The 24,970-nt window shown below is 40.6% G+C and overlaps 1 protein-coding gene across 3 annotated transcripts in view; it reads left to right on the forward strand.

Annotated features, from left to right (window-relative positions):
* Window positions 1–997: 997 nt before the first annotated feature.
* The window catches only part of LOC123232182 (cytochrome P450 4F3-like), a 31,146-nt gene continuing 7,173 nt past the window's right edge, over window positions 998–24,970 (forward strand). Inside the window, exons 1-6 of one of the 3 annotated variants that reach the window (XM_044658558.1) lie at window positions 998–1,213; window positions 13,491–13,606; window positions 20,551–20,579; window positions 22,607–22,660; window positions 23,157–23,284; window positions 24,728–24,849. In XM_044658558.1, the coding sequence (XP_044514493.1) occupies window positions 998–1,213; window positions 13,491–13,606; window positions 20,551–20,579; window positions 22,607–22,660; window positions 23,157–23,284; window positions 24,728–24,849 (665 nt within the window). Of the gene's footprint in view, window positions 1,214–13,490; window positions 13,636–20,434; window positions 20,580–22,606; window positions 22,661–23,156; window positions 23,285–24,727; window positions 24,850–24,970 lie in introns of all 3 variants that reach the window. The other 2 variants (XM_044658555.1, XM_044658557.1) reach the window with 2 other exon arrangements.

Here is a 24,970-nt window from a genome sequence, read left to right on the forward strand (position 1 = left end):
ACCTCTGTCCTTAGTGACTCAGCGAGGGGGTGTGGCTTTCTGGGACTCCCTTGGCTAAACCACCTGCAGAGCTAAGATTGTTCTCTGCTCCTTCCTCATTCAACAAGTCCGGAAGGTGAGGGGGAGGGGGGAACCTCAGGGCAGCCCGCTGGCTCAATCTCTTGTTTAGTTAGCAGAAGAGTGGTGTGGTTCTTGAAGCAGCCAGTGATTGGGAGGAATTGAGAGGGGAGGGAGGAGCAAGCTAGAGAGCATAAATCCAACTGGCTCTGTTGAATTGTGTATCAGCAGGAAACCCAGAGGCCTCTTGGTGAGGCTGGATTGCTTTCCAACTGAGCAAAAGGACTCCTCTGTGTGTGGAAGAGAGTTTTGTCTTCTACCTGAAGGGCTCGAAGCTCTGAAACTGAAATTCAGACTTCGATCAGGTTAGAAGAGACATCCAGAGAGGGAAGTAACTTGAGTCAGCTCTGTTACTGTAGTCCTTAAATAAAAAGCATTTCTTTTTTTTGGTGGGGGGGGGCCAGGGGACTGGAGCCTGGAAAAGGCCAAGAGGGGTGATGGGCTTCTAGGGTTAATTACCAACCACAAAAAAGTGCTGGCAATCCAGAAAACAAAGCAGAACACCCAAGACGAAGATGTCAGCTAGGGGAAGGGGGAGGGCCTTCTTTGTTGGTGTCAGAGTTCTCCCTACTCTGTTTTAGGTTTCCTTTAGGAATCTGGGGGATGGTTCCCCTCTAGGAATGTATGTCTAGAGGACTTTGGACCTAGAGGGACCAAGGTACTGGTGCCACTTGGCATCCACAGTTCAGAGTCTTGGTATCTTCCTTCTTCCACAGATCTCTCATTTTCTTCTATTTATTTTCCCTCCTGTCTTTCCTTAAACTCCCTTGCAATGGCTCTCTACATTTAGGCCTCTATTCCATCCCTCTTTGCTTCTTCATTCCTTCTCCCATATTTCTAGCCACTCCTGCTCTGTTTCACTATCTTTTTTCTCTGCAGAATGCTGCCTGGCTCCAAGTGGCTATCTCATCATCTGGGCCTGTCAAGCCTAGAGTCTGAGGTTTCTTCTGCCTTGATCTTGGCTGGCCTGACTCTTAGTGCTTGGATCCTGGTCCAGGGACTAACCTGGGCCCACCGATATTATATCAACTGCCAGAGGCTTCGATGCTTCCCTGTGCCCCCTCTCCGGAACTGGTTCATGGGCCACCTGGGAATGGTAAGTGGGGATCCTAGGATAGAGTCTAAGGGCCTCAATGGATACAGAGGATGATAAGATTGGAGGGACTAATGGAGTGTGGGGAACTTGGCCTGGAGGCTGGAAGTTTGGGAGGACTGAGGGGATGAGGGAACTAATGGGCTAAGGGACTAAGGGGATGGGCACTACACTCCCCCACACAGTCAAATTAATGGAATTAAAGGAAGGTCTGATCCTGTAGACTAGATAACATAGCACGGTATGAAGTCCATGGGTCACTGTGGAACTTGTTAGAATCTTCAATATCTCTTTGGGAAAGCAAGGTGTTGCAATGGATAGATTTCATGGTCTGGAGGCAAGAAGACTTACCTTTTCCAGTTCAAATGTGGACTCAGGCACTTATGAGATGTATGGCCCTTGGCAAATCACTCTGTTTGTCTCAGTTTTCTCATCTGTAAAATGAGCCGGAAAAGAAAAAAGGCAAACTACTTCAGCATCTTTGCCAAGAAAATCTCAAACAGGGACATAATTAAAACAACTGAACAACAACAACCCAAATTCCTTTTTAAGGACTGATGATTAGGAGCAGGACTACAAGGACCAAAATAGTAAGGATTTGAGAATACTGAAGGGAAGACAAGGACTAAAGGGCCTTGAGGAGTGGTTGGACAGAGAAAGAAGGATCAGGGGCTCAGAAGATTGAGTGTCTAAGATGGCCAAGGGCCTGAGAAGTTTGGAGATCTAAGGAAGTGGTTGAACCAAGGTCACTGAAGGGCTGAGCTGAAGAACTGCTGATAAATTGAGATTCTGAGTAAAGTTTCCCTTTAGAAGGATGGCCTGAGCATTCTGTCTCTCAGAGGTTTCACTGGCTGGTAGTTACTTATCCTCAGAATTGTCTTAAAGAAACATAGGGAAAGTGGCTGGTTTTTCAGTGTGACGTGGAAACATGAAAGAGGCTAAGGGCCCAGACTGAGTGCCAAGAAAATCACAGGGACGTCTGAAGAGTCTAGCTGTGTCTGGATCAAGAGCATCAAAGACTCCTTGGGCCAATCTCTCCCTTCAATTTAGTTCTTCCTCTGTCCATCCTCCAGACCCCTTCCCAAGTCAGAGATTTCCTGCCAGAGGCTATAGATTTCATTCCAACTTTCTTCCCTCTTTACCTGTAACCTTTATACGTTCTTCTGAATCCCTGTGACCAGGCTCTGGAATCTGTCACTCTAAACCTTTCCTATGTTATATGATCCAGTAACCTGGATGCATCTACCAGAGTCACAGAATATCCAACTTAGAAGGAACCATAGAGGGCATTTAGTCTAGGTCTTACCTGAACATAAATCCCTACCATGTCTTCAGTATCATCATCCAATGTTTCCTGGAAACTCTCCAGTGGAAGAGGTAATTTTTGTCTCCTACCAGCTGCAACTTCCAAGGCAGCCCATCTGATTTTGGCATAGTTCCAATCATTAGGAAGTTTTTCAGTTCTAAAAGTATCCCTTTCATTCAGTACTCCTGGTTCTGCCGTCTAGGGTCAAGCAGAATATGTCTAAAGGGCTTCCAGACATGATAGTCCTTCAAATACTCGAAGACAGTGATTATATCTTCCCTTTTCCTCTTCCTCCAGTGATCTCTTCTACAGGCTAAAAACAGCCTCATATCCTTCAACTTATTCTTCAATAGATTAGTCTTGAGGCCTCTGCCCCTCCAGATGCTTTCCATATTGTTAATGCCCTTCCAAAACTGGTCATGGTATTTCAGTTGTGATCATGACTGGATGCCTCCCTCTAGCTTAACAATCCTTGGATAATCTCTATGCCTTTATCCAAATATTTGCTTTTATAAAAGCTTAAATGGTGATTGAAGGACAAATTCCTGGGGCATTCCAGCAGAAATCTTCTTCCAAATTGGTTTTAGTACATAAATGACTCTTTTTTAGGTCTAGCCATTCAAATAGTACAAAATCCATTTAACTGTTCTGTCTCCTAACTCATATTCCTCCAATTTATAGTAATAGCTAATATTTAAGAAGCATTTACTATGTGTGAGATAATGTGTTTTAAAATTGTATTTCATTTGATCTTCACAACTTTGGGATATAGTACTTTTATTATCTTCATTTTACAGATAAGGAAACTGAGGCAAAATTACTTGCCCAGGGACACATAGATAGTATCTGAGGCTAGATTTGGGATTAATTTTTCTGGCTGTCTTGTCCAAAAGAATGACAAGAAAGGTTTCCTCAAATGCTAAAATCTTTTTAAGCCATCAATGATCTGGTGAAATTGCTAAAAAAGGAAACTTGGTTATCCTAATAATAGCTAATATTTCTATAGCAGTTGTAGGTTTTTAAAGAGCTATTTGGGTATTGCATTTGATTCTTACTGTAATGCTTTGAAGTAGATCTTGATTATTTTTCCTCTTTACAATTGAGGAAATGGAAGCTGAGAGAGATAAAATGATATGCTCAGGGTCACACAGTTGGTAAATTCCTGAAGCAGGATTTGAACTAAGTTCTTCCCATTTCTCTTTTTAAACGCTTACAAACCATCCAATTGACACAGAGTTCTCAAAGAGTCTTTTTGCCAGGATTTTTCCAGAAAGAATAGTCAAGCTCCTTGGCCCAGGGTTTCATGCTCTATTCTTTTTCCTTTTTTTTTAAATTTCCTACAGTGCCTTTGCTGTTCTCTAGTATTTGAATATTTCATGACAGTGTCTAGGTAACAAGAATTCTGAATACTTTCAGTGTCCTGGAATATAGTTCATCTGGACCTAATGAGTTAATCTCATTGCTAGTGGCTGTTTTTTAAATTTTTAATGAATCATTTGTTTTTGACCTTTTATCTACTATTTTCTATCCCTCCAGTACTAAAATCATTAGGACTCCTAGATGGCTCCTTAGTGCAGAGTAGGGGGACCTAGAGTTAAGAAGATCATCTTTCTTTGATCAGATCTGGCCTCAGATACTTAATAGCTCTATGACTCTGGGCAACTTACTTAACCCTTTTTTGCCTCAATTTCCTTATCTATAAAATTAGATAGAGAAGGAATTGACAAATCACTCCAATATTTTTGTCAAGAAAACCTCATCTGAGGTCACAACATTTCAAATATGACTAGAACAACTTAAGGACAACTAACCATTCTCTTTACCAGAGAAAATAACCAAATTTTTGTTAAGCAAGTCTACTCTCCCACAGTCATTTGTTATCATCGTATCACCAATTCTGATGTTATTACCTTATCACTTCTTTGGTGTTCCTTTGTTTCCCAATATATGGCTAAAGAAAGGGTCTGAGCCTGCAATTTCCTTTACTTTTTAAGGGAACTCCCAAATCTGGACATGCCCTGTAACAATGGCATGTTGGCACTTTGAAACTTAATCTTAGAACATTTCCTGGATCCTTCAAGGGTAGGTGCTTTATTGCACAAACAGTATGTGTTAGAGGTAGGACTGGAACTCATATCTTCTTGGCTCTGAGGCTGGCTCCATATTCATTATATCATGAAGCCTTTCTTAACATAGTTCTTAAACAAAAGTTCTTTCTTTAATCCATAGCATTCACAGCCAGCTCATTCTCATTCTGTACTTCAGCACTCCTGATACCATTGTTATTGCATCATGCAACACTTACTTATCTTTGTCTCCATAATTTAGAAACATAATTTTAATAGCTAAATTGGTCAATGGGTTCTTAGTGCATTCTCATTTGAGGCCACAGAGATTTATTTATTCTTTGCAACATTTTATTGGATTTTTGTCTGTGTGGCATATTACTACTCAAATCATGTGAAGATAGATTGTTTAATGGGATGTTTAGCCTGTAGAAGAGTGTCAAGTGTCAAGGATAGGATAACTGTGAATGCACTTGAAGACCTGTCAGAAGGAAGAAGAATCCAGCTTGTTCTGCTTCATCCTGGGTTGCAGAATAAGGAGTAATAGATGGAATTTGAAAAAAAAATTAATAAGCATTTATAAAGTGTTTACTGTGTACCAGGCACTGTACTAAGCCATGGGGGTACAAGGAAAGATAAAAGACCTACTTTCAAGATGCTTACAGTCTAATGGGAGAGACAATATGCAAACAATTATACCTAAGCAAGTAGTTAGAAATGAGGAGATCAGAAAAGGTTTCCTGTAGAACAAAGGGTTTTCTGGGACTTGAAGAAAAGCAGGCAAGCCAGGAGGCAGAGTTGGGGAGGAAGAGAATTCAAGGCATTGGGCAGAGTCAGAGAAGGTGTTTGGAGTCAGAGGTTGGATTGTCTTGTTGGAGGAACAGCAAGGAGGATGGCTTAATTCATTTACACAGTAAATACACAGAGGATGATAAGGCACAAAATACTGGAAAATTGGGGAGGGGGTCAGGCCATAAAAAAATCTGAATGCCAAGTGGAGGGTTTCACATATAAAAATGGAAGGGCTGGGGAACATTTAATGAAGTTTAGTGGTGGGGGGTGGTTAGGCTGCAGAGCAGATTGTGTGGTCAGCTCTGTTCTTTAGGAAAATTATTTTGGCAGCTGAATGGGAGGTGGACCGGAATGGTGAAACCAACCCATAGGCTTAATATAAGGGAAAAAATTGCCTAACAGCTGTCTCAGAGTGGAGTCGGTGCCTCTAGAGATAATGGATTTCCCCTCATTGGAGGGCTCCAAGAAAGGGCTGGATGACCACTTGGTGGGAGGTGGTAGAGGGCTTATTGGAACTGAATAAATTGGACTAGATGACTTCTAAGCTACCAGATTTCAGCTAGGAGACAGATTCTACTTCTTCTTTCGGCATTTTTCTTACTGTGCTATTCCTTTCTTCCTCTTGATGGTCTTTGACTTAGTAGTTTTCTCCCTCCTTCTCTCTTTTCAGAGTAAACCTCTCTTGATCAGATTTTTAAAACTCCAGAAAAATATATCTTTCACCACTTCCTTATAGGTCCATTCTATCCTTGACTCATACATGTGCCAGAATGTCTGTTATTCTAAGCTGTGGTTCAGAAATCCACCTCCTGTTATCAGACACCATTTTCTTAACTAGTTGATCATGTACATCATCATCGTCCTTACATGGGAGAAGCTAGGTGGCTCAGTGGTTTGAGAGCTAGGCTTAGAGATGGGAGGTTCTGGATTCAAATCTGGAATCAGACATTTCCTAGCTGTGTGACCCTGGGCAAGTCACTTAACCCCTATTACTTAGCCCTTACCACTCTTCTGCCTTGGAACCAATACAAATATCGATTCTAAAATGCAGGGTAAGGGTTTAAAAAAACCCTTATAAATATTAAATCAATTTTCCCTCAAAACAATCCTGTGAGGTAGGAGCTACTATCATCTCTATTTTACAAATGAGGATTTGTAAAATTCTAGAGTTATGCAGAGGTGGTGACTTGTCCAGAATCATATAGCTTGTAAGTGTTTGAGGCATGAATTTGAACTCAGGTCTTTTAAAAAAAAACCTACTAGAATCAGGAGTAAGCATTGGTTCTGAGGCAGAAGAGTGGCAAGACATAGCAATTATGGTTAAGTCATTTGCCCAGGGTCATACAAAAAGAAGTACCTGAGGCCAGATTGAAACCAGGACCCTCCATCTCTAGGCCTGGCTTTCTATCCATTGAGCTAACTAGTTACACCTTTAGCATTTCTTAACTTCAGGTCTAGCACTGTATTTCCTGAGTCAACCACCTGCCTATCCTTCCTAATACCCTTTATTTCAATCAAACCAATAATAATAATAAAAAAAAACAATATAAAAGACCTCTGTTAACATAAAAAATTCCACAAACCTGCTAATACTTCTCTAAATGCTTCAGCACGTGAAAACTTAGACACTGTCAACATAGCAATAGTAGAAATCTTCTTAAAAACATGAAATAAATATATAGGATTACAAAGGAAATCAATTATATTTGACACTTCTCTGGTGGCCAATGGTCAATTTTCCCATACCAGTGAATCTGTATGATAAAATTCTCCCAAATCATCCCTGTATCATATATCTGGGGGGGGGGGAAATGCAATTACCAACAAGGGAAGTTTCTGTTGTATCATGGTCAATGTTATTGGGAAATAACTACAATATTTTTTAAGCATCAATACAATGTGTGTGTGTGTGTGTGTGTGTGTGTGTGTGTGTGTGTGTGTGTGTTTAATNGTGTGTGTGTGTGTGTGTGTGTGTGTGTGTGTGTGTGTGTGTGTGTGTGTGTGTGTGTTTAATTTGGGCAGTTGTCCAAGATTTAGCCCAGTCAACTTCTAGGCCTGTCTTTAAACCCCAGATGTAATAAGCTTCTTTCTTCCTCTATCTCAGGTGATTCTCTGTACTGAAAGTCTTGGGAAGTGTCCTCTCTATACTACTGTTTAACTTGTGTGTAAATAGAACCTGCTCCCTGGGCCCCCCATCCTCCCAGGCTTATCTGGCCAGCTAGTCTGACCCAGCTCATTCCATTTGTGTGCCAGCATTGTATGATGTGAGGGCACGGAGAATAAAGGTGTGGCATGGGGCCTGAGCCCTCTGCCTGTTCCCTTAGAGCAGGGGTCGGCAAGGTATGGCTCTCGAGCCGTATCTGGCGCTTTTGAGGGCCAGATATGGCTTTTTCTGTAGGAGCTATAAAGTCAATTTTTTTTCAGGCCCTGTTACAGGAGCCGCACTGTGAGCACTGTACAGCTCTCACAAAATTACATTTTAAAAAATGTGGCGTTTATGGCTCTCACGGCCAAAAACGTTGCCAACCCCTGCCTTAGATGGTGGTAGCATAGTAGGCTGAGAACTATGTTGGTGGATTAACCATGTGGTTGGGGAATTAGGTTAGAAAATAGGCTTTAAACCTTGTGGTGCAGAGAGGGGGCATAAATGCTTTGCAGAGTTCTTCTGTCAGTTGATGAGGGTTTTAGAATCTTGGGAAAAAGGGCAGTTGGTCCTGGGAACTTGTGGAGAGAATCAGGGTCAATCTGAGCTCCTTCTTTGGATTGAAACCTAGCCTATATCTTGCAGCTTTCCTTTTAAAAATTGTTAGTTTAGCTAATTCCTTTGAATCTCCCTAGCCTACCTTATTCCCATCTTCATTTTCCCTACCTGAATATCTGAGAAGTTTGGAAAGGAGAGTAGATCTGAGTGTTGGTTTCAAACTCGATAGTTTAGTCAAATAGGACTTTCCCTTGTTACAAATTTACCTTATTGAATCATTGTATCCAGCTTTCCTACCCCTTTTGGCTACAAACCCTCTGGGGGCTGAAGTAGGCTGGTCCCTACTCAGTCTCACATTCCTGCCTCCCTTCCCCTACCTGAAGCTTTCTCTAAGCAGCTGTTAGGGTTACCTTGTATCCTCTACCCTGCCAATCAACCCTAAAAAAAAACAATAAACCCGTTTGTCTTTAATCAAAACCCTTTGGCTACTTCATTAGTTGATTAGTTGAGAGGGAGGAGGAGAGAGAGAATAACATTCTCTCTGGAGTTTGAGGGAAGCTGGAGGTATCCATTTTGGAGGAAATGTAATTTCAATACTTCCTCTAGTCCCTTCCTGTGAAACTGACTAGAAGCCTCAAGTCAGTTTCAAGCCCTTCTTGGCTGGCTCTAACCTTGCTCTGTAAAGTGTCCCTTTTACTTGAAGGGCTCAGTCTGTTTCCCTTCAATGTTTTGTCTCTAACCTGAGTATCCAGTCTGTATTTCCCTGCTGCTGTTGCTGGCCTTAGATTAACTCATCCTCTCCCTTGCAACTCTTTATACCTCCATGTTATATTCCCTAAACTCAGACATTTCCTTACTTCTCCTTCTACCTCAACTACCAACCTTCACCATTGTACCTTCCTCATCCACTTTACTGCCTTAGGGATTCACAAAACCCTATCCACAGTGCCCATCCTCAATTCCAACCATACCTCTGCCTTAATTTCCCTACTACCTAGCCTATTCCCTTGATTACCTCCAGCCTTGGGTCCCTTGCCTTGCCTTATTCCCTATTCCAACCAGCTACTACCTATAGCCTAAGCCCTTATTACCCCTAGCTTCAGTCCTTTACTACATTCCTGCAATATTCCCTTATTACGACCTCTACCTATCTGCTTTATTTCAAATGATTATTAATAAACTCTTAGAAATTAAGAACCTGGCATTTGTAATTTAACTTTAAAAAGTATACTACAATCTGGATAGCCCAGTATCTGGAGGAATGAGGAACCTGAGACTAAATAGCAATGGTCCAGAGCCAGGTCCTCTGACCCTAGCACTGTATCACACCTCCTCCCATCTCTCTGCTTCTTTATATTCCTTCCCCCCAAAACTATGTTTGGAAGATGAAACATAGTCTCTTGGTGGGAAGATATGAAAGTTAGAGATAAAAAAAATTCTCTGCATTTCCAAGGGTCAAAGAGACCTGAGAGAATTATATAATGTTAGATCTATAAAGGACTCTAGAAATCAGTTAGACTAACCCTTCATTTACTGAGGTCTAGAGAGGCTTGGTAGCTTGCCCAATGTCACATAGTCAGAACTAGAGTCAAGTCTTCTGATGCTCAAACCAGGGATTTTTATGATATGTTGCCTCTCTTGTTGGTGTACAGAGGGTTTCTGTAAGTAAAGGAATTACTTTAACTCCTCCATCTTAGGTTTCTTTAATTAAACCTTATAGAGGGTAGCTTTGAGGTGTCTTAGTGGCTGACTGGAGCTGGTGACTCCACCTGTTACATTTTTTGCAGCAGGAGGAAAACATGGAACAAATTGTCCAGTTGGTGGTTGCTTATTGGGAAGCCTTTGTAATGTGTCTTGGTTTCTTCTACCCATTGCTTGCACTTTGCCATCCTGTTTTCATCAGCCTCCTTACTTCACTCTCAGGTACAGATGCCCCAAGTACCATGGTCATTGTGAGCAATATCTAACTAATCCTGAGCCTGAAGCTTTTCAAGATAGTATCAGAAACCTATTCTCAGGCATACAATGCTCTGTTCTTCTTCTTTCACACTTGTCAAATCATCTGAGCTTTCTGATTCTGAAGTTTCTTATTCTTTAGTCTCCTCTTTCTGTGTCTCAACAACTGAATGAAATACACATTTTTTAAAGTTCCTAATGTATCTATCTGTCCAGCTATCTCTATTTCATTGTCTTCAATATCTTGAATGTCTTCTTCAGTATCATCCCATAATACTCTTTTCCCCCATCCTATATCCTATGTACCTTCCTGAATCCATCCTCCCCCTCAAGGATTCTTAGTCATATTTCCTCCCTCTTTTTCCTCTTCTATGGTCACCTTATTTCTTCATTTCGGAATGGTCCCTAGCTCTCCAACCTCTGCTAGGTAAAAGTTTGGAAGAGGGAGTAGTTAAAGGAAAGTGACTTTTATTTGACTGAAGATGGATTGGGACTTTCCTTTCCTGGGAGCTGGTCTTAGAAAGCAGCTGTCTGGTCTTATTCAATAGCAAGTGTATGTATGAAAGGAGGTATGGAAGAGGTAACTAGAGGCTTAAAGAAGCAGTGACAACTTTGGTCCTAGAGGCCATCATTTTACAAAAAAAATGTTAGTGATGGTGGAACAGAATCTCTAATATTTGAAACTGGAGAGATCCACATTTTTGGTGGTGGAAGAGAAAGGAGTTGGTGGGATAGTGCTATTAATAATGGAGAAAGATCCCTGGAGTCAAGAGAAAAAGAAAGAGGAAAATACATTGGTGATTTCCAGGTCATATATTGCTATTGTTTGAGGGTATGGAGTCTAGTAGATGAGTCCAAGCATTGAAGGAGGATTTGTGGAAGAGTAGTTAGCACTAGGTCTGCTGGAGAGAGAGAAGATCTCAGCCTTCCTCTTTTTTCCCCCCCACGCTGTGGTCCAAGAAGATCCACTGAACTTTGGTTTCATGATAGATATTAGCAAGAGTGACAAAAGATGGAGAATCTTGCTTTCATAAAGTATGGAAAACTAAGTGAATTTTCATTGACCTTAATAGAGAATATTTTGTTCTTGGTCAAGTAATTTTTATCTATGCTAAAGTTACAGACATCTTCTTAGGAAATAAGGTAAAGGAGCTTGAGGACCATCTCTCTCTTATTCAGATAATTAGAAAGAATGAAATATTCTTTTAAAAAATGGAAGAACTTCAGAGTGAAAAAATAGAAACAAGAAAAAGGTTGTATGTTAGATTCCATTATACTATATTCATGAATGAACACTTAGAAAAGAAAATGGTGATCATAGTCAGCAGGGCTTCATCATATACTTTTTGCCCAGGTTTACTAGACTGATAGACTGATCAGTAAAAGTTCTAGATTTAGTTTGCCTAGATTTTAATAAAATATCTTACAAAGTATCTCATGTTGGTATTTTTGTTGGAAAAGAGTGAAAGATGTAGACCAGATGATAATATGGTTAGATGGAATCATAGGAAAGGGCAAGTGGTCAGATTCAAAGAAAAGATGCAAATCATTTTTTGTGGACATTGCAAGAAGTCCCTAGAGGAGAGTTCCAGGATATGGTTTTAACTCTCCTGTTTCACATTTTTAGCAATGACTTGGACACAGCCAGAGAGAGCAGGCTTATGAAATTTGTAGATGACATGAGGTGTAAGGGGTAGCTATTGCGGAATGACAGAAAGCTGAATCTAATAAGATGAAGTTCATTGAAAGTAAATATAAAGTGATATTTGTGTTCAAAACTTCAACTTCTCAAGTACAAGATTAGAAAGGTGTGGTTAGACAGAAGTTTGTCTGTAAAAATTCTCTGGGTTTTATTAGACTGCAAGAACAATATGCAGCAACAGTGATGTGGTGGTAAAAAAATGAAAATGGGATATTCAGCTGTATTGAGAGACTATATTAAGGTCCAGGGCTAGGGCTTGCTGTGATTCTATAGCTAATCATTGCTCTGGAATGTTGTATTCAGGTATATATTGCACATTTTATTTTTATTTTTTGTTATATCTCTTTTTAAAAAGTTACCTGACACTTAAAAATGGGATCAAAAAATTAGAAACAAAAGAGGCCTTATAGATTGTCTAGTTGACTCTTTTATTGACATGTAAAGAAACTGCCAAGTATGCTGTACAAATTCATATTGGCACCCACTGGCAGAGCTGGAATTTAAACCCAGATCTTCTGGCTCCAAATCTAGGTTTCATTGTACCAATCCATGGTGTTCAGCAATACGTTGCTTTCTAATAGTCAAAATGCTCTCATGGGGATAGCTGGGAACTTGTCCCAGCTTGACCACTAACAATCTCTGTGGAGTCAAGCAAACCAGTCCATCTCCCTATCAGTTATAATATTTCAGATAGGACATTGATAATTTGGAGAGTATCCAAAGGAAGGGAACCTGAAGGACCTGGAGTTCAGATCATGAGAAGATGGATTAAGGGAACTGTGGGTGTTTAGTCTAGAGAAGAAAGACTTTAGAAGGAAAGGAAAGCACAATAAATGTTTTCCAGAATTGGAAAGGGTCAAATTTGTTCATCTTGACCCCAAAGTGCAGAACAGAGAGAGATGGAATAGAAAACAATGGGGGAAAATGGAAAACATTTTGGGTCTCTATTCAAATCCCTACTATTTATTATATGTGTAGCTATAGAAAAAGTCATTTTAGCTTTTGACTCTCATTCATTAGAATGCGGCCATAAAGGCCCCTTCCTGCTCTAAACCTATAGTCCTATTGTCCTGAGTTGTTAAAAAAAAAGTAAATTTAGACTTAGGATCATTGGTCCCAGGATCATAGATTAAAGAGCTAAAAGGGACCTTATACATGAGGAAAATGAGATACAGAGAAGTTAAGGGATTGCCTGAGGTTCCATAGCTAGGAAGTGTCTGAGATGGAATTAAAATTCAAGTCTTCCTGATTCTAAGTCTCAGGTCCTAATCACTATGGTAACCCAAAGTAGAATGGACTGCTCTAAGAAATAGCAGTTTTCTCCCTCACTAGATGATTTTAAAAATGCTAATGATCACTTTGGGGTTCAGTTATAGAGGTCTCAGCTGGGCTAGATAGCCACTGATGTCCTTTTCAATTCTGAGATTCTATAACTTGGGGAGGATGGATGGTGAGAGAAGAAAGGAGAACAGATGGGGAAAAGAAGGGAGGGACAGGAATTATAGAGGAGATGATATAAGGAACAAGAGAGAGAGCGGGAAGGGGGAAGGGGAGAGAGATATAGAAGTGAGAGAAAAGAGGGGAGAGAGAGAAGTAGGAAAGTTAGGAAGGCAATAAAGGAGATCCCCACTTCAGGAAGCCATGTATCAACTGAAGTACTCAGGAAAGAGGAAAGAATTGGGTAGCTGTCAGGAGTTCTGTGAAGGCTCTGTAGCTTCTTCCTGTGTGGGTTTCTAACCCCTGATTGTTGCTTCTAGGTCCCACCTTCTGAAGAGGGCATTCGTTTTCTTCAGGATGTGACCCAGAATTACAATGATGTCTCCCTCTTCTGGTTTGGGCCTTTATTTCCTGTGGTCAGACTCCACCACCCCCAGTCCATCTCTTCCTTGATGAAGGCCTCAGGTAGGGTCTTTGGTCTTCTATGGGCCCTTTTTGGAAAGGGAGACTTTAGTTTAGCCCTGCAGGCAACAGAGTGAGGATCCACGGGAAAGAATGTAGACTGGGTCAGATTCTCTTCTAGTCTCAACTTCTATGCTATTTGTACCTAATGTTAATTAAGTCTTTTCATTTTCTGGACTTCATTTTCCTCATCTATAAAATGGAGATGGTACCTGACTTAACTACCTTAGTTTTGACTTAATTCAATCTAATAAAATGTATAATATGTTTATAAGGTTCAGGCCTATGCTTCTCACATGAAAAATAAGATGATCCCTTGGAAGGAGAATTAACTGCTTGTCTAATGAAATTTAGCAGAAATGGGACAGAGAAGTGATAATATACTTGCATAAGAGTAAAAAATGGTTTGACTAAATTTGAGTTAAAAAGTTATTGTGGTTGTCTTTTATAAAATTAAAGTTAAACTATGAATCAGTAGACTGCTTAGTAGTTTTATTTACAGTTGTTATACGTAATGGGGCGAGAGAGAGGGTAAACTGGATACTACCACTGTTAATTGGGTGACAACAGTGGTAGTTCAGATATGTGGCTAGTGCAAGATCACCTGAGTCTTGCCACCTAGCTAGATGTTGTGACACTTCCCTCCTTTATAACAGTGCCCAGGCAGGATCCTTCAGGTCAGTAGATGGTATCCCTTCAGGTCCCACCTGGGGTTGATTAATGATGGATATTGGGCTCTATTGGCATTGGACACGTTTATCTGACTGCATTGCTCCCTTCCCAGAGAAGTGATGAAATAACTACTCCAGGAAGGTACAATAGTAATCCCTCAGAGCTATAGGTAAGTGAGTGATTCTGGCTTGTTTAGCTCCTCTGGCTCAGTCTGGCCACAGCCAAACCAGAGCAAGCAAGCTGTTGTTTGATGACTTTCAGCTTCTTCTTCTTGCTAGATGTTATGCCTTTACAGCCTTCAGGAACCACCACTTTTCCACCCTCTTCTTCTTCTCCTGCCCACTTCCCGGATCCCTCACGGGCCCCAGGATACCTAGATATCTAAAGATGGTTTGAATTCCTAAATAACTAGGGGACAGTAGAATAAGAGGATTCACGGTCTGGGTACAGGTTAGCAAATGTCAATGAGGTATAAGACAGGAGTTCTTGCAAGGTTGAGCCAAGCAAGTCTCAGATCCCAATAGACCAGGGTCTACAGATCTCAGGTCCAAGGGAAAGGGAAAAAAACAAAAACCAGGGCTGCCAGGGTATTTATACCCCCTTGGCCAACCGCTTTCTCCCCTGTCCTTACGGACTCTGGGAACATTCTGATGTCCAACGGTCTTCACCTGTCAATCAATGGTGAGACTCTCAGTTTCAATATAACACAGTAAGGTAGAGATATTAAAGTGGGAAATATAGGAAGGAGGTAGAAAATATTGCCTAGCTAAAAATATCCTAAGTCTCAATCCTAGTGTCTCCAAACTGTGAAAGTGAATGTAAATCTCACCAGTCCACAAGAATGTCTCCAGTCAGTGTTCCAAACACCAAAAAATGATACCAAAGAGGCTGTGCTACAAAGGACAGTCTCTCACACCAAAGTAGACAAGAATCTCACCCTAGTAAGTGTCCTTCTTCAGCCTGAGTTTCTAGTGCAGGAAGTCAAATCTTCACCAGAATCCAAAGTCCGAATCAGGAAACTGAATCCAAAGAGCCCAAAATGCTGAAAGCCACTGAGAAACTTCAGTGCACACAAGGCCAAAAGTGCCAAGAATCCCTCCAGAGCTTACACTCCCAAGACTAAGAGCTGCCAAGAATGAAGAGCTAGAATAAAGATCCTCTCTCAGGCTCCTGCTTATAAACAGTTTTGTCCACCCATCAGCTCTCCTCATCACATCTCGGGAATCAATTATAGCCTTTCAATTTGCCTAGCACTGGGCAGTGCTTGTGGTCTTTTAGGATGTGAACTCTCTGTTATGTAAGATGGAAATGGCAGGGTGGAATTCCTGTAAGTTACAGGGTAAGCCTCACCCAGAATTCCAGGGGACCCCCCCTGGAGAACTCTGGGTGAGGGGGCAGTTTAAGGCAGTGAAGGGCAGTTGGTTCCTGGGGGTTGAGGGGAGCAGATCACTCTGCTTGCTGATCACGGTTATTGATTGCTTTGGAGGCCTTGTGGCAAAAGCCATTTTGGTTCTTCTCTGCAGTTTACCTGTTTTTAGCTGAATTAGACCTTTCCTGCAATAGCATTTTTGTTACCATTTAGTTATTTTAGATATTAGAAGTGATAATTATAGGCTTTGAGGGCAAGCTAGTTATAAAGATTACTTCTCCCTCCTGGGGAGAGGGCCTGTTTCTACTTAACAGTTCAGGGCTTCCCAGATCTTATCCTAATCTTTGAAACCCCTCCCTTCCTTCCCTTCCTCATTTTTATCAGTAAACCTTCATCTTTGGGTAGCTGTGCCTGATTATAATTTTGTGGAGTACTCACAACCATCTTCAAGTGATTCCTTTGGTTGCCAGTCCATACAAGTCAGATCCTCTCTCTGTCCCTGATAGCTACTAGACATCAAGCTTTTCCTATCTTCCCTAGTCAAACCGGTGGGGAAATAAGTTGAGAAAGTGAAAGTCTTAAGGTGATTAACCTTGCCCAGCATAGCCAGAAGTTATCAGATCAACCACCATTTCAACTGATTCTAACTGCTTAGTGGGAGGGGTGAGAGTAAAGGAGTACTCAACCCTCCCTACTCACTCAAGCCTGTGTGTGTTGGAGGAGTGAATCTAGCAAGTTACTTAACACTGGCATATCTTCAGCTTCCCAAATATCACTGTTAAAATCAACATAACAGTTAATGACTTACTAAGTGTTAAGGAAGGGTACTTTAAGTTCTTGATTAACTTAAAATAGACAAAAGGAATAACAATTCCCTTTCACACTTGCATACATAAGCATGATACATGTGATGATATATGGGGAAGAAAAAGACAAATGGTCTAAGAAAAATTGAAAATGGGGAAATCAACTTTAGTTGGATAAACGAGGGAAGGCCTAGAAGAGGTAGTCTCTGAGGTTAAGCCTAAAGAAAGGCAAAGGTCAGGAAGGAATGTGTTTATGATGTACAGAACAACAGGTAGAAATGCATGTTGATAGGAGAAGGGAGAGCTAGATGTGAGGACCATTAAAAGTTCAATGTAGTTGGAGCTTGAATGTGTGATGGGAAGTAGGGAGTTAGCTTACCTGGCCAGATGACAGAATTCAAAAAGATCTTGTGACAGTCAGGATTCAAAAAACCTTGATGTGCAAGAATATTGGGCTGAACTTAAGATGAAATTTAATGGAGATCAAATTATATTTGAGGTCAAAAAGTCATCTTCCCAAGTACCAGATAGGGAAGCATGGCTAGATATATACTCATCTGAAAAATCAACAAAAAAAATCAGTCCTGTTATATAGTAACTAAGAAAGCTCATGGGATCTGAGACATATTGAGAGGGGCTTGAGGTCCATAACTAAAAACAAATTTTACTGCTTGTTGTAAACTTCCATTGAAGGACTCTGCTTTGGTTGGTGTGCACTAGGGGTGCTCAGCCCAAAGAGTAGACAAAACTTAGAATTTTTTTCTTCATGTATAAGAGATTTATCACAAGAAGTGATCTGTGGATTCTTTCAATTTCTATTTTCCCTTCTTGTTCAAGAATATCTGGGAAATTTTTTTTGATAATTTCTTATAATATGATGTCTAGGCTTTTCTTTTTTGGTCATGACTTTCAGGTAGTTCAATAATTCTTAAACTGTCATTCCCAGATACATTTTTCAGGTCAGTTGTTTTTTCATTGAGATAGTTCATATTTTCTTCTATTTTTTCATTCTTTTAATTTTGTTTTGTTGTTTCTTGATGTCTCATGAAGTCATTAGCTTATATTTGTCCAATTATAATTTTTAAATAATACATTTCTTACATGATCTCTTGAGCCTCCTTTTTTTATTTGATCCATTCTACTTTTCATAGAACTCTTTTTTTCATTGAATTTTTTTTGCCTCTTTTCCAGTTGGTCAATTTTGTTTTCTAAGCTGTTATTTTTTCTTTGTATTACTTTCATTTCTTTTCCCCATTTTTCTTCTACCTGTATTATTTGATTTTTAAATTTGTTTTTGAGTTCTTCCAGTGCTTGAGACCAATTTCCTTTTATTTTCTGGATTTCCAATGTGGTGTTTGATTGGGTGTTTTAAATGTGTTCTTTTTCTAGACTTTTTAGCTGCACACCTAAATCTACTCTTTCTCTATTTTATTGATGCAAGTGTTTAGAGATATAATTTCCCTCTAAGTACTACTTTGGCTACATTCCATATATTTTTTATTTTGTTTCATTGTCATTCTTGTTAATGAAATTTTTGATTGTTTCTATGATTTGTTCTTTGACCCATTTATTCTTTAGAATAATATTATTTCCATTTGCACCTCTTATTGTGAGATAATTTACCCTGTTTTACCTCTCCTTTCCCTCTTCTCCAAGTACATTTTTTTAGCCTTTATTATTATTATTATTTTGAATACCATCCCATCACAGTCATCTTACCCTTGCCCTCTGTCTATGTATACTCCCTCTAACTTCTCTAATGTGGTGATGTTCTTGAGAGTTACAGTATTATCTACCTGTATATCAACAGAAAATTGCACCTTACTGAATCCTTCATTTTCTTTTTATTGTTTTCCCTTTTTTAATGCTTCTCCTGAGTATTCCTTTATTTGAAAACCAAGTATTTTGTTCAACTCTAGTCTTTTTATCAGGAATGCTTGAAAGTCCTTAATTTAATTAAATATTCATTTTTTACTCTGAAGGATTATATATAGTTTTGTTGGATAGATGACTCTTGTAATCCTAGTTCCTTTGCCTTCAGGAATATTATACTCCAATTCCTCTGATCCTTTCATGTAGAAGCTGCTAAATCCTATGTAATTCTGACTGTGGCTCCATGATACTTAAATTGTTTTTTTGGCACCTTAAAGTATTTTCTTGTTGGTCTCAGAACTCTGACATTTGGCTATAATATTCTTGGGAGTTTTCATTTTGGGCTGACCTTCTGGAAGTAATCAGTGGATTCTTTCAATTTCTGTTTTACATTCTTGTTCAAGAAAAATAGGATGTTTTTTTAAAATAATTTCTTGCAATATGATATCTACACCCTTTTTTCAATCATGGCTTTCAGGTAGTCCAATATATCTTAAATTGTCTTTCCTTGATCTTCCAGGCCAGCTTTTCAATTTTTACATTTTTTTCAATTTTTTCATTCTTTTGATTTTGTTTTATTATTTTTGCCGTCTCAAGAAGTTATTAGTTTCCCTGTGTCTTATTCTAATTTTTAAGAAGTTATTTTTATCAGTGAGCTTTTGTGCCCCCTTTTCCATCTTTTTAAGTAGTTTCTTTCAGACAATTTGGTCTGGATTTTTCTATTTTTATGCTTCCTTTACCAAACTGTTGACTTTTTAATTCATAATTCTCTTCATTACTATAGTTTATTTTCCAAAAATTTTATACCTCTCCTACAGCTTTTCAATTCATTTCTTTAGCTTCTCTAGGAGTTCTTTTTGGGTCTGACACCATTTCACATTTTCCTTTGAGATTTCACATAGACATTTTTATATTGTTTTCCTCTTCTGAATTGTGTTTTGATCTTTTCTGTCATCATAGTAACTTTATATGATCAATTTATTTTTATTGTATTTTTGTTTTTTGCTCATTTCCCAAACCTATTTCATGAATTTTCTGTTTATGTTAATGTTGGGCTATGATCCTAGGGTGAATGGGGTGGTATCTCAAGCCTGTTGGGTGGTGAGGAGAGGCTTGCCTGACTTTGGGCCTGTGTGCCTGAAGGCTACACCAGCAGCCACTTGGGCCTAGCTGCCTGGCATGTCCTTCTGAGGTACACTTGGGCTTAGGTGCATATGGAGCTGGGCCAGGATACTGGGTGCATGGATGCAGGGTAGGAGAGCTTTAGGAATGGCTTGTTGGGCTAGGCCTATTTCTGGCTTGCCTGGATGCTTTTTGCATTGGATTATACTCCTTGCTTACTTCCCTGATACAGACCATTCCTATGACTATCTCAGTTGTCTTGGTTGAAAATTGTTTCACCCCATTATTTTGTTGATTCTGCTGCTCTAGAATTGATTTTGAGACATTTTTAATTTAGCTTTTTGGAGGTGAATTTGGAAGAGCTCAGGAGTTCCTGCCTTATTCTTCCATCTTGATTCTGCTTCCCTCCTGGACTAATCAATTCTGCTGAAAAGATGACTAATTCTGGAGTCAGGGGATCTGGGCTCAAATCCCTTTCTGATATTTAATAACTAAGTGACCTTGGGCATGATGCATTATACCCATAGGCCTTAGTTTCCTCATCAAGAAAATTGTGGGATTCAAATTCTGAAGTCCCTTCTATATCTAAGGTCCTGTAACCCCATGAACCAGTTTGGATCATACCTGAAGCAAATATAAGAAAGGGCCCAGAAACCCAGCATTTCCTTTCCTTCTAGTGTTCTACTAAATTCTTTCAAGGTCTGTATATTCCTTCCCTCCATGGATGGAAGAACTACTCCCTTATTTTCCCCTCTTCTCTTTTTTACTCTGTGTCACAATTTCATGGGAAGATGTATTCTGGGAACTCTTTTCTAGGTGAGTTAACAGACTCCAGAGGGATGGAGATATCAGAAAAGGGGAAGAAAGTGGCTCTAGGCTCCTGTCAGTTCTTCTGCTCATCTGGCTCCTTGCTCCTCCTGCTTCCTCAGTGTGAACACATCCTTCTCCATTCTTCCCCCAGATTGATAGTTCTGAAGAGGGCTTGCTGTTCAATCAGAAACTGGCCTGCACCTTCAGAGATGTGTGCTGCTGGTGGGTAGGGGCCTGGTGCCCTGTGATACGTATCTTCCACCCCAGTTACATCAAGCCAGTCCTCCTGGCCTCAGGTAGATGCCTTTCCTCTCTGCTCCACCCTTCTCCAGCTCCTTTTCATTGAAAGGCTTGGCTACTGAGGTCTCTGGATTGCCTGCCTGCCGTAGAGATGTACAGGAGGAAGTAATGACCAAGGAATCCTTCAATCAAGCTCTGGAAGAAACAGGGGAATGGATAATGTTGGTTCAGGCAAATTTGTCTCCTGTTCATCTGGTTCCCCATGAATCTTACTCATTTAGTCAATTGAACTGGCAGAATTGAATGGCTGAAATGTATCTTATACCCTTGGGTCTGTCTTGTCTATATCTGTGATTTGTCTGGGTTCAGGTCTCTGGCTGCTGAGGATTACATCCAGAATGTATCGAGTTGTGTTGATGTTGTGTTTAGGATCATGTTTTGGGGTGTCCAGAATCTTGGTTGAGTTGTGTGGGGGCTAAATTTAGGTCTTCATATAGCCATATCTAGTATATCTCTGAATTGGGTTGGTGTTTTATTTGGGGCCAATGTTTCAGACTGTCCTGGGCCATGTCTCAGCTTTGTTGGGACCATGTTTGTGTCATGTTTCAGACTGATCATGGTCATATCTAAGTTGCTTTTTTTTGCCATGTTCGGGCTTCCTAGAACCATATCCAGAGTGTATCTGATCTGTGTCTGAGTTTTATTGGTGTCATGTTTGAGATCATGTCTCAGGATGATCAGAGTCAAGTCTGAACTGTGTTGGTACCATATCTGAGGCCATATCTCAGGCTGCTAGGACTATATCTGTGTGTTATGGAGGCCACATTTTGGGATTATATGTGAGTTATAATGATGCCAGATTTTAGGGGTATATCTAGGCTATATCTGGGACCACATATAAGTTATGTCCAAAGCCATGTCTATAATGTGGCTAGGGCTATATTTAAATTTATATCCAGGGTATTTTTTCTAGAGTTGCATCCAGGATCAAGATTAGAGGGTTTGGGGATCATGTTTTTGTAGGGACAGCTGGCCTTTATCTTAATGGTGTATCTAGATCATCTTTTGTGAACCATAGGTTGATGGAGGAAGGAGTTATTGATGCCCTTTCGAACTATGTCAATAATTCTAGGCCATGAATCCATAGATATTATATTTGAAGCCCTGGGACCAAGTATGGGAGGGGAATCCGTCCTATGTGGGACATATCTCTGGGATGATATCTAGGGCATGAGAACAGCCTGGAATAATGGATAGAGGACTCTCATTGGAGTCAGAAAGACCTGGGTACTTATATTGTCTCTGACATATATTAATTACATAACTATAGGAAAAGCAATTAACCTCCAAGGGCCTCACAAAACTCTGAGATTGTAAGATGAGTGGAAGATATTCAGTGATGTCTAGAACTTTCACAATGGAAATTCTCTGCACCAATAAAACCAGAAATTAATAGGGGAGAGAGAGGCAAGAATATCCAGGTTATGTCCAATACCATGTGTATATTTTGTCCAAGTCCATGTTTAAGCCTGTGTCCAAAGTTTATATATGTCTGGGGTTCTCTAAAGGCATATGTTTCGAAGAATGTTTGGGTCATGTCTATGGTGTGTCTTGGATCATGTCTATAATGTGTATGGTCCATGTGTTGGGATGGGCGGTACCTGATAAAATGTTGATGCTATGTTGGCAATGTTCAGTCAACTCTGGACCATATCCAGGGTACTTTGCACTAAATCTGGGACCTTCGCTAAGTTGTTTCTACTCAGCATAGCCAGATGTGTCTGGCCATAATACTATCTCCACTCTCCTTCCCCTGTTGTCTGCATAGCCAGATCTCTTTTCTAACTCCACTTTTTGTTGTCCAATTTTTTTTCTGTTCATGCTGGGCATAGAGGGGAGGTAGAAGGGGTGACTCAGAAGGGAATCTCCACGCACTTTCCTCCCTGACTTAGATATTGGGGCCCCAGACATAGTTGACCTCTCCTTTCAACACCTGTGGGCTGTTATATGCTCTTTGTCCTTCCCCTCATCCCTCAATCATATGGTTATGTCAGACCCCTGAAGGATCTTTTTCCTTCTGCAGCTTTTATTGCACCCAAAGACAAATTATTCTATCGCTTCCTGGAACCCTGGCTGGGTGAGTGATGTATAAGAATAAGATCTGGCAAGAAGGTATTGGCCAGGACATAGAGGGTGGGTTGGGTTGGTCAGGGGAATTTAGGAATGTGTATCTGTGACCTGAGAAACTGAGGCTTGAAATGGGGTCACTGTTTGGAAATCTGGGAGCTAAGCTCTGGGGATTAGGTGTTTGAAGCAATAGAGGATGAAGTCCTTATTTTGGTGAAAATGGGATTTGAATATTGATATTTGGGAACCTTAATGGGGATCGCCTCCCCTCCTCCCCACATAAAAGCTCTAGAATTTGGAGCAGATGGTCTAATGGGTTTAAGGCTAGGGAATTTGTGATGGGAGGTATGGGCTGAGGATCTAGTATTTGGGATCTTGGGGCTAGGTTAGCAGTAAAGTTGGGAGAGTGAATAGAGGACTGAGATGAGGGCCAATTGTCTGGTCCTAGGGGCTGGGATTGAGGTCCAAGGCCTAGAGATTGATCTCTATCACTGTCTTTCTTCCAGGGGATGGATTGTTGCTGAGTGAAGGAGACAAATGGAGTGAGCACAGGCGCCTGCTGACTCCAGCTTTTCACTTTGGCATCCTCAAAAACTATGTAAAAATCTTCAACCAGAGTGCAGACATTATGCATGTGAGCCTGGATTAGCTGGGGCATGGTGGGAGGAGGGGACCTATCCAGAGCTGAGACTGCACAGTGAATTTCCTTCCATAACAGTCTGGGTTTCAATAGACTTAATGCAGGCCTTCTTAGTCAAATTTGAATTTAATGGGATTGGGGCTGAGAAACAGGAAAGCATAGCCCATGGTGACCATCAGCCAGGAGACTCTTCTAGGACTTTACAGGTAAGTTTCTAATCCATATGTCCTCATCTCCTCCCCATATCATGGGAGGTATAGATGGCAATACTTAATTACTCCAATTTTACATATGATGAAGAAAGATCTGACCCAGAAAGATGTAGTCACTCATCCAAAGTCACACAGTGTTTCAAGGGTAAAGCTAGAACTAGCTCTCAGTTCCTGACTCCAACAGAGATGCTTTCCATCTCAAAGACAACTTCTCAAGGTGGCTCAGTGTGGGAAGCCAATAAGAGAATAGATAAAAATCTATCTGAGACTCCCAAGTCTCCCAAGCCAAGGCCGAAATCTTAGGTGGGGGGCAATTTGACCCTGAGAGGGATACTCCCCAACTTGGCTTTCTGATAAGAACCAGTCAAAATTCAGCCTTGGCCTTGGTCTATTCTGAAGCCAATGCTTTGTGTTTTGATGTGACATATTTGTAACTTCTGCGCATCTGCAAAGTTTCAGGGGGGTTCTTTTGTGTGAAATGAGTCTTGAAATATATATAATAAACTCCATGCTCTTAGAGCCAGAGCTGGAAGCATGAGGTAAAAGACAACTCCCTTATTCTGTCCTTATTTCCTTATCAACTAAACTGTCCTTATGATATTATCAGAGATGATAAAGAGATCTTGACAGCTCAGAACCAGGCTACTTACTGTATTGCAAACTGAAGACATTGCGCATGACATTGTTAGATGACATTCTCATCCGTAAAATGATTAGAGGGTTCACTAGATGACTTTTGATGTTCCTTGTGGTTCTAAATCTATGATTTAATATCTCTGATGTCTTTCTGAGAACTCTGGGAGCTCCCTGAAGCCTGGGAGAAGGGTCTGGGTATGAATCATGGGGAATCTGGGTAGTTTCAAGTAGATATTGAGAAAAATATTCTTTATTGAATGAGGATACGTTCGTGTTTCTAATAGCAGCAGAAGGCCGAAAGCCTGAGAGAGATTTTGCAAAACATAATAGATCTATAAGGAAATCTTTTAGATCACTGGGTCCCTTGTTCATTCTGAGTGCCTGAAGGGGCAGGGGCCAGTGAATCAGGTCCTAGGAGAAGATCATACCAAAACTAATCTCTCTCTGTCTGTCTCTGTCTGTCTGTCTCTCCATCTCTCTGACTTTCTGTCTCTCCATCTTTCTGTCTCTATCTCTGTCTCCTTGTCTCACTCTGACTCCATCTTTCTTTGTCTCTGTCTTTCTGTCTGTCTGCCTCTTCCTCTCATAGGCAAAGTGGAGGCGTCTCTTCGCTGAGGGCAAAACTCGCTTGGACATGTTAGAGCACATCAGCCTCATGACCCTAGACATTCTGCAGAAATGCATCTTCAGTCACAACAGCAACTGCCAGGAGTGAGTCTTAGCCTGACCCTTGGCTCCACATACTCAGAACCTAGAGATGAAGAAATGTCAGCCCCAGGAAGTAGGGGAAGGGAAAACCTTAGAGCCGGTTGGATGTACAGTGTTGAGGATG

This window comes from Gracilinanus agilis, chromosome 1 (assembly GCF_016433145.1).
Source record: "Gracilinanus agilis isolate LMUSP501 chromosome 1, AgileGrace, whole genome shotgun sequence".
NCBI lineage: Eukaryota > Metazoa > Chordata > Mammalia > Didelphimorphia > Didelphidae > Gracilinanus > Gracilinanus agilis.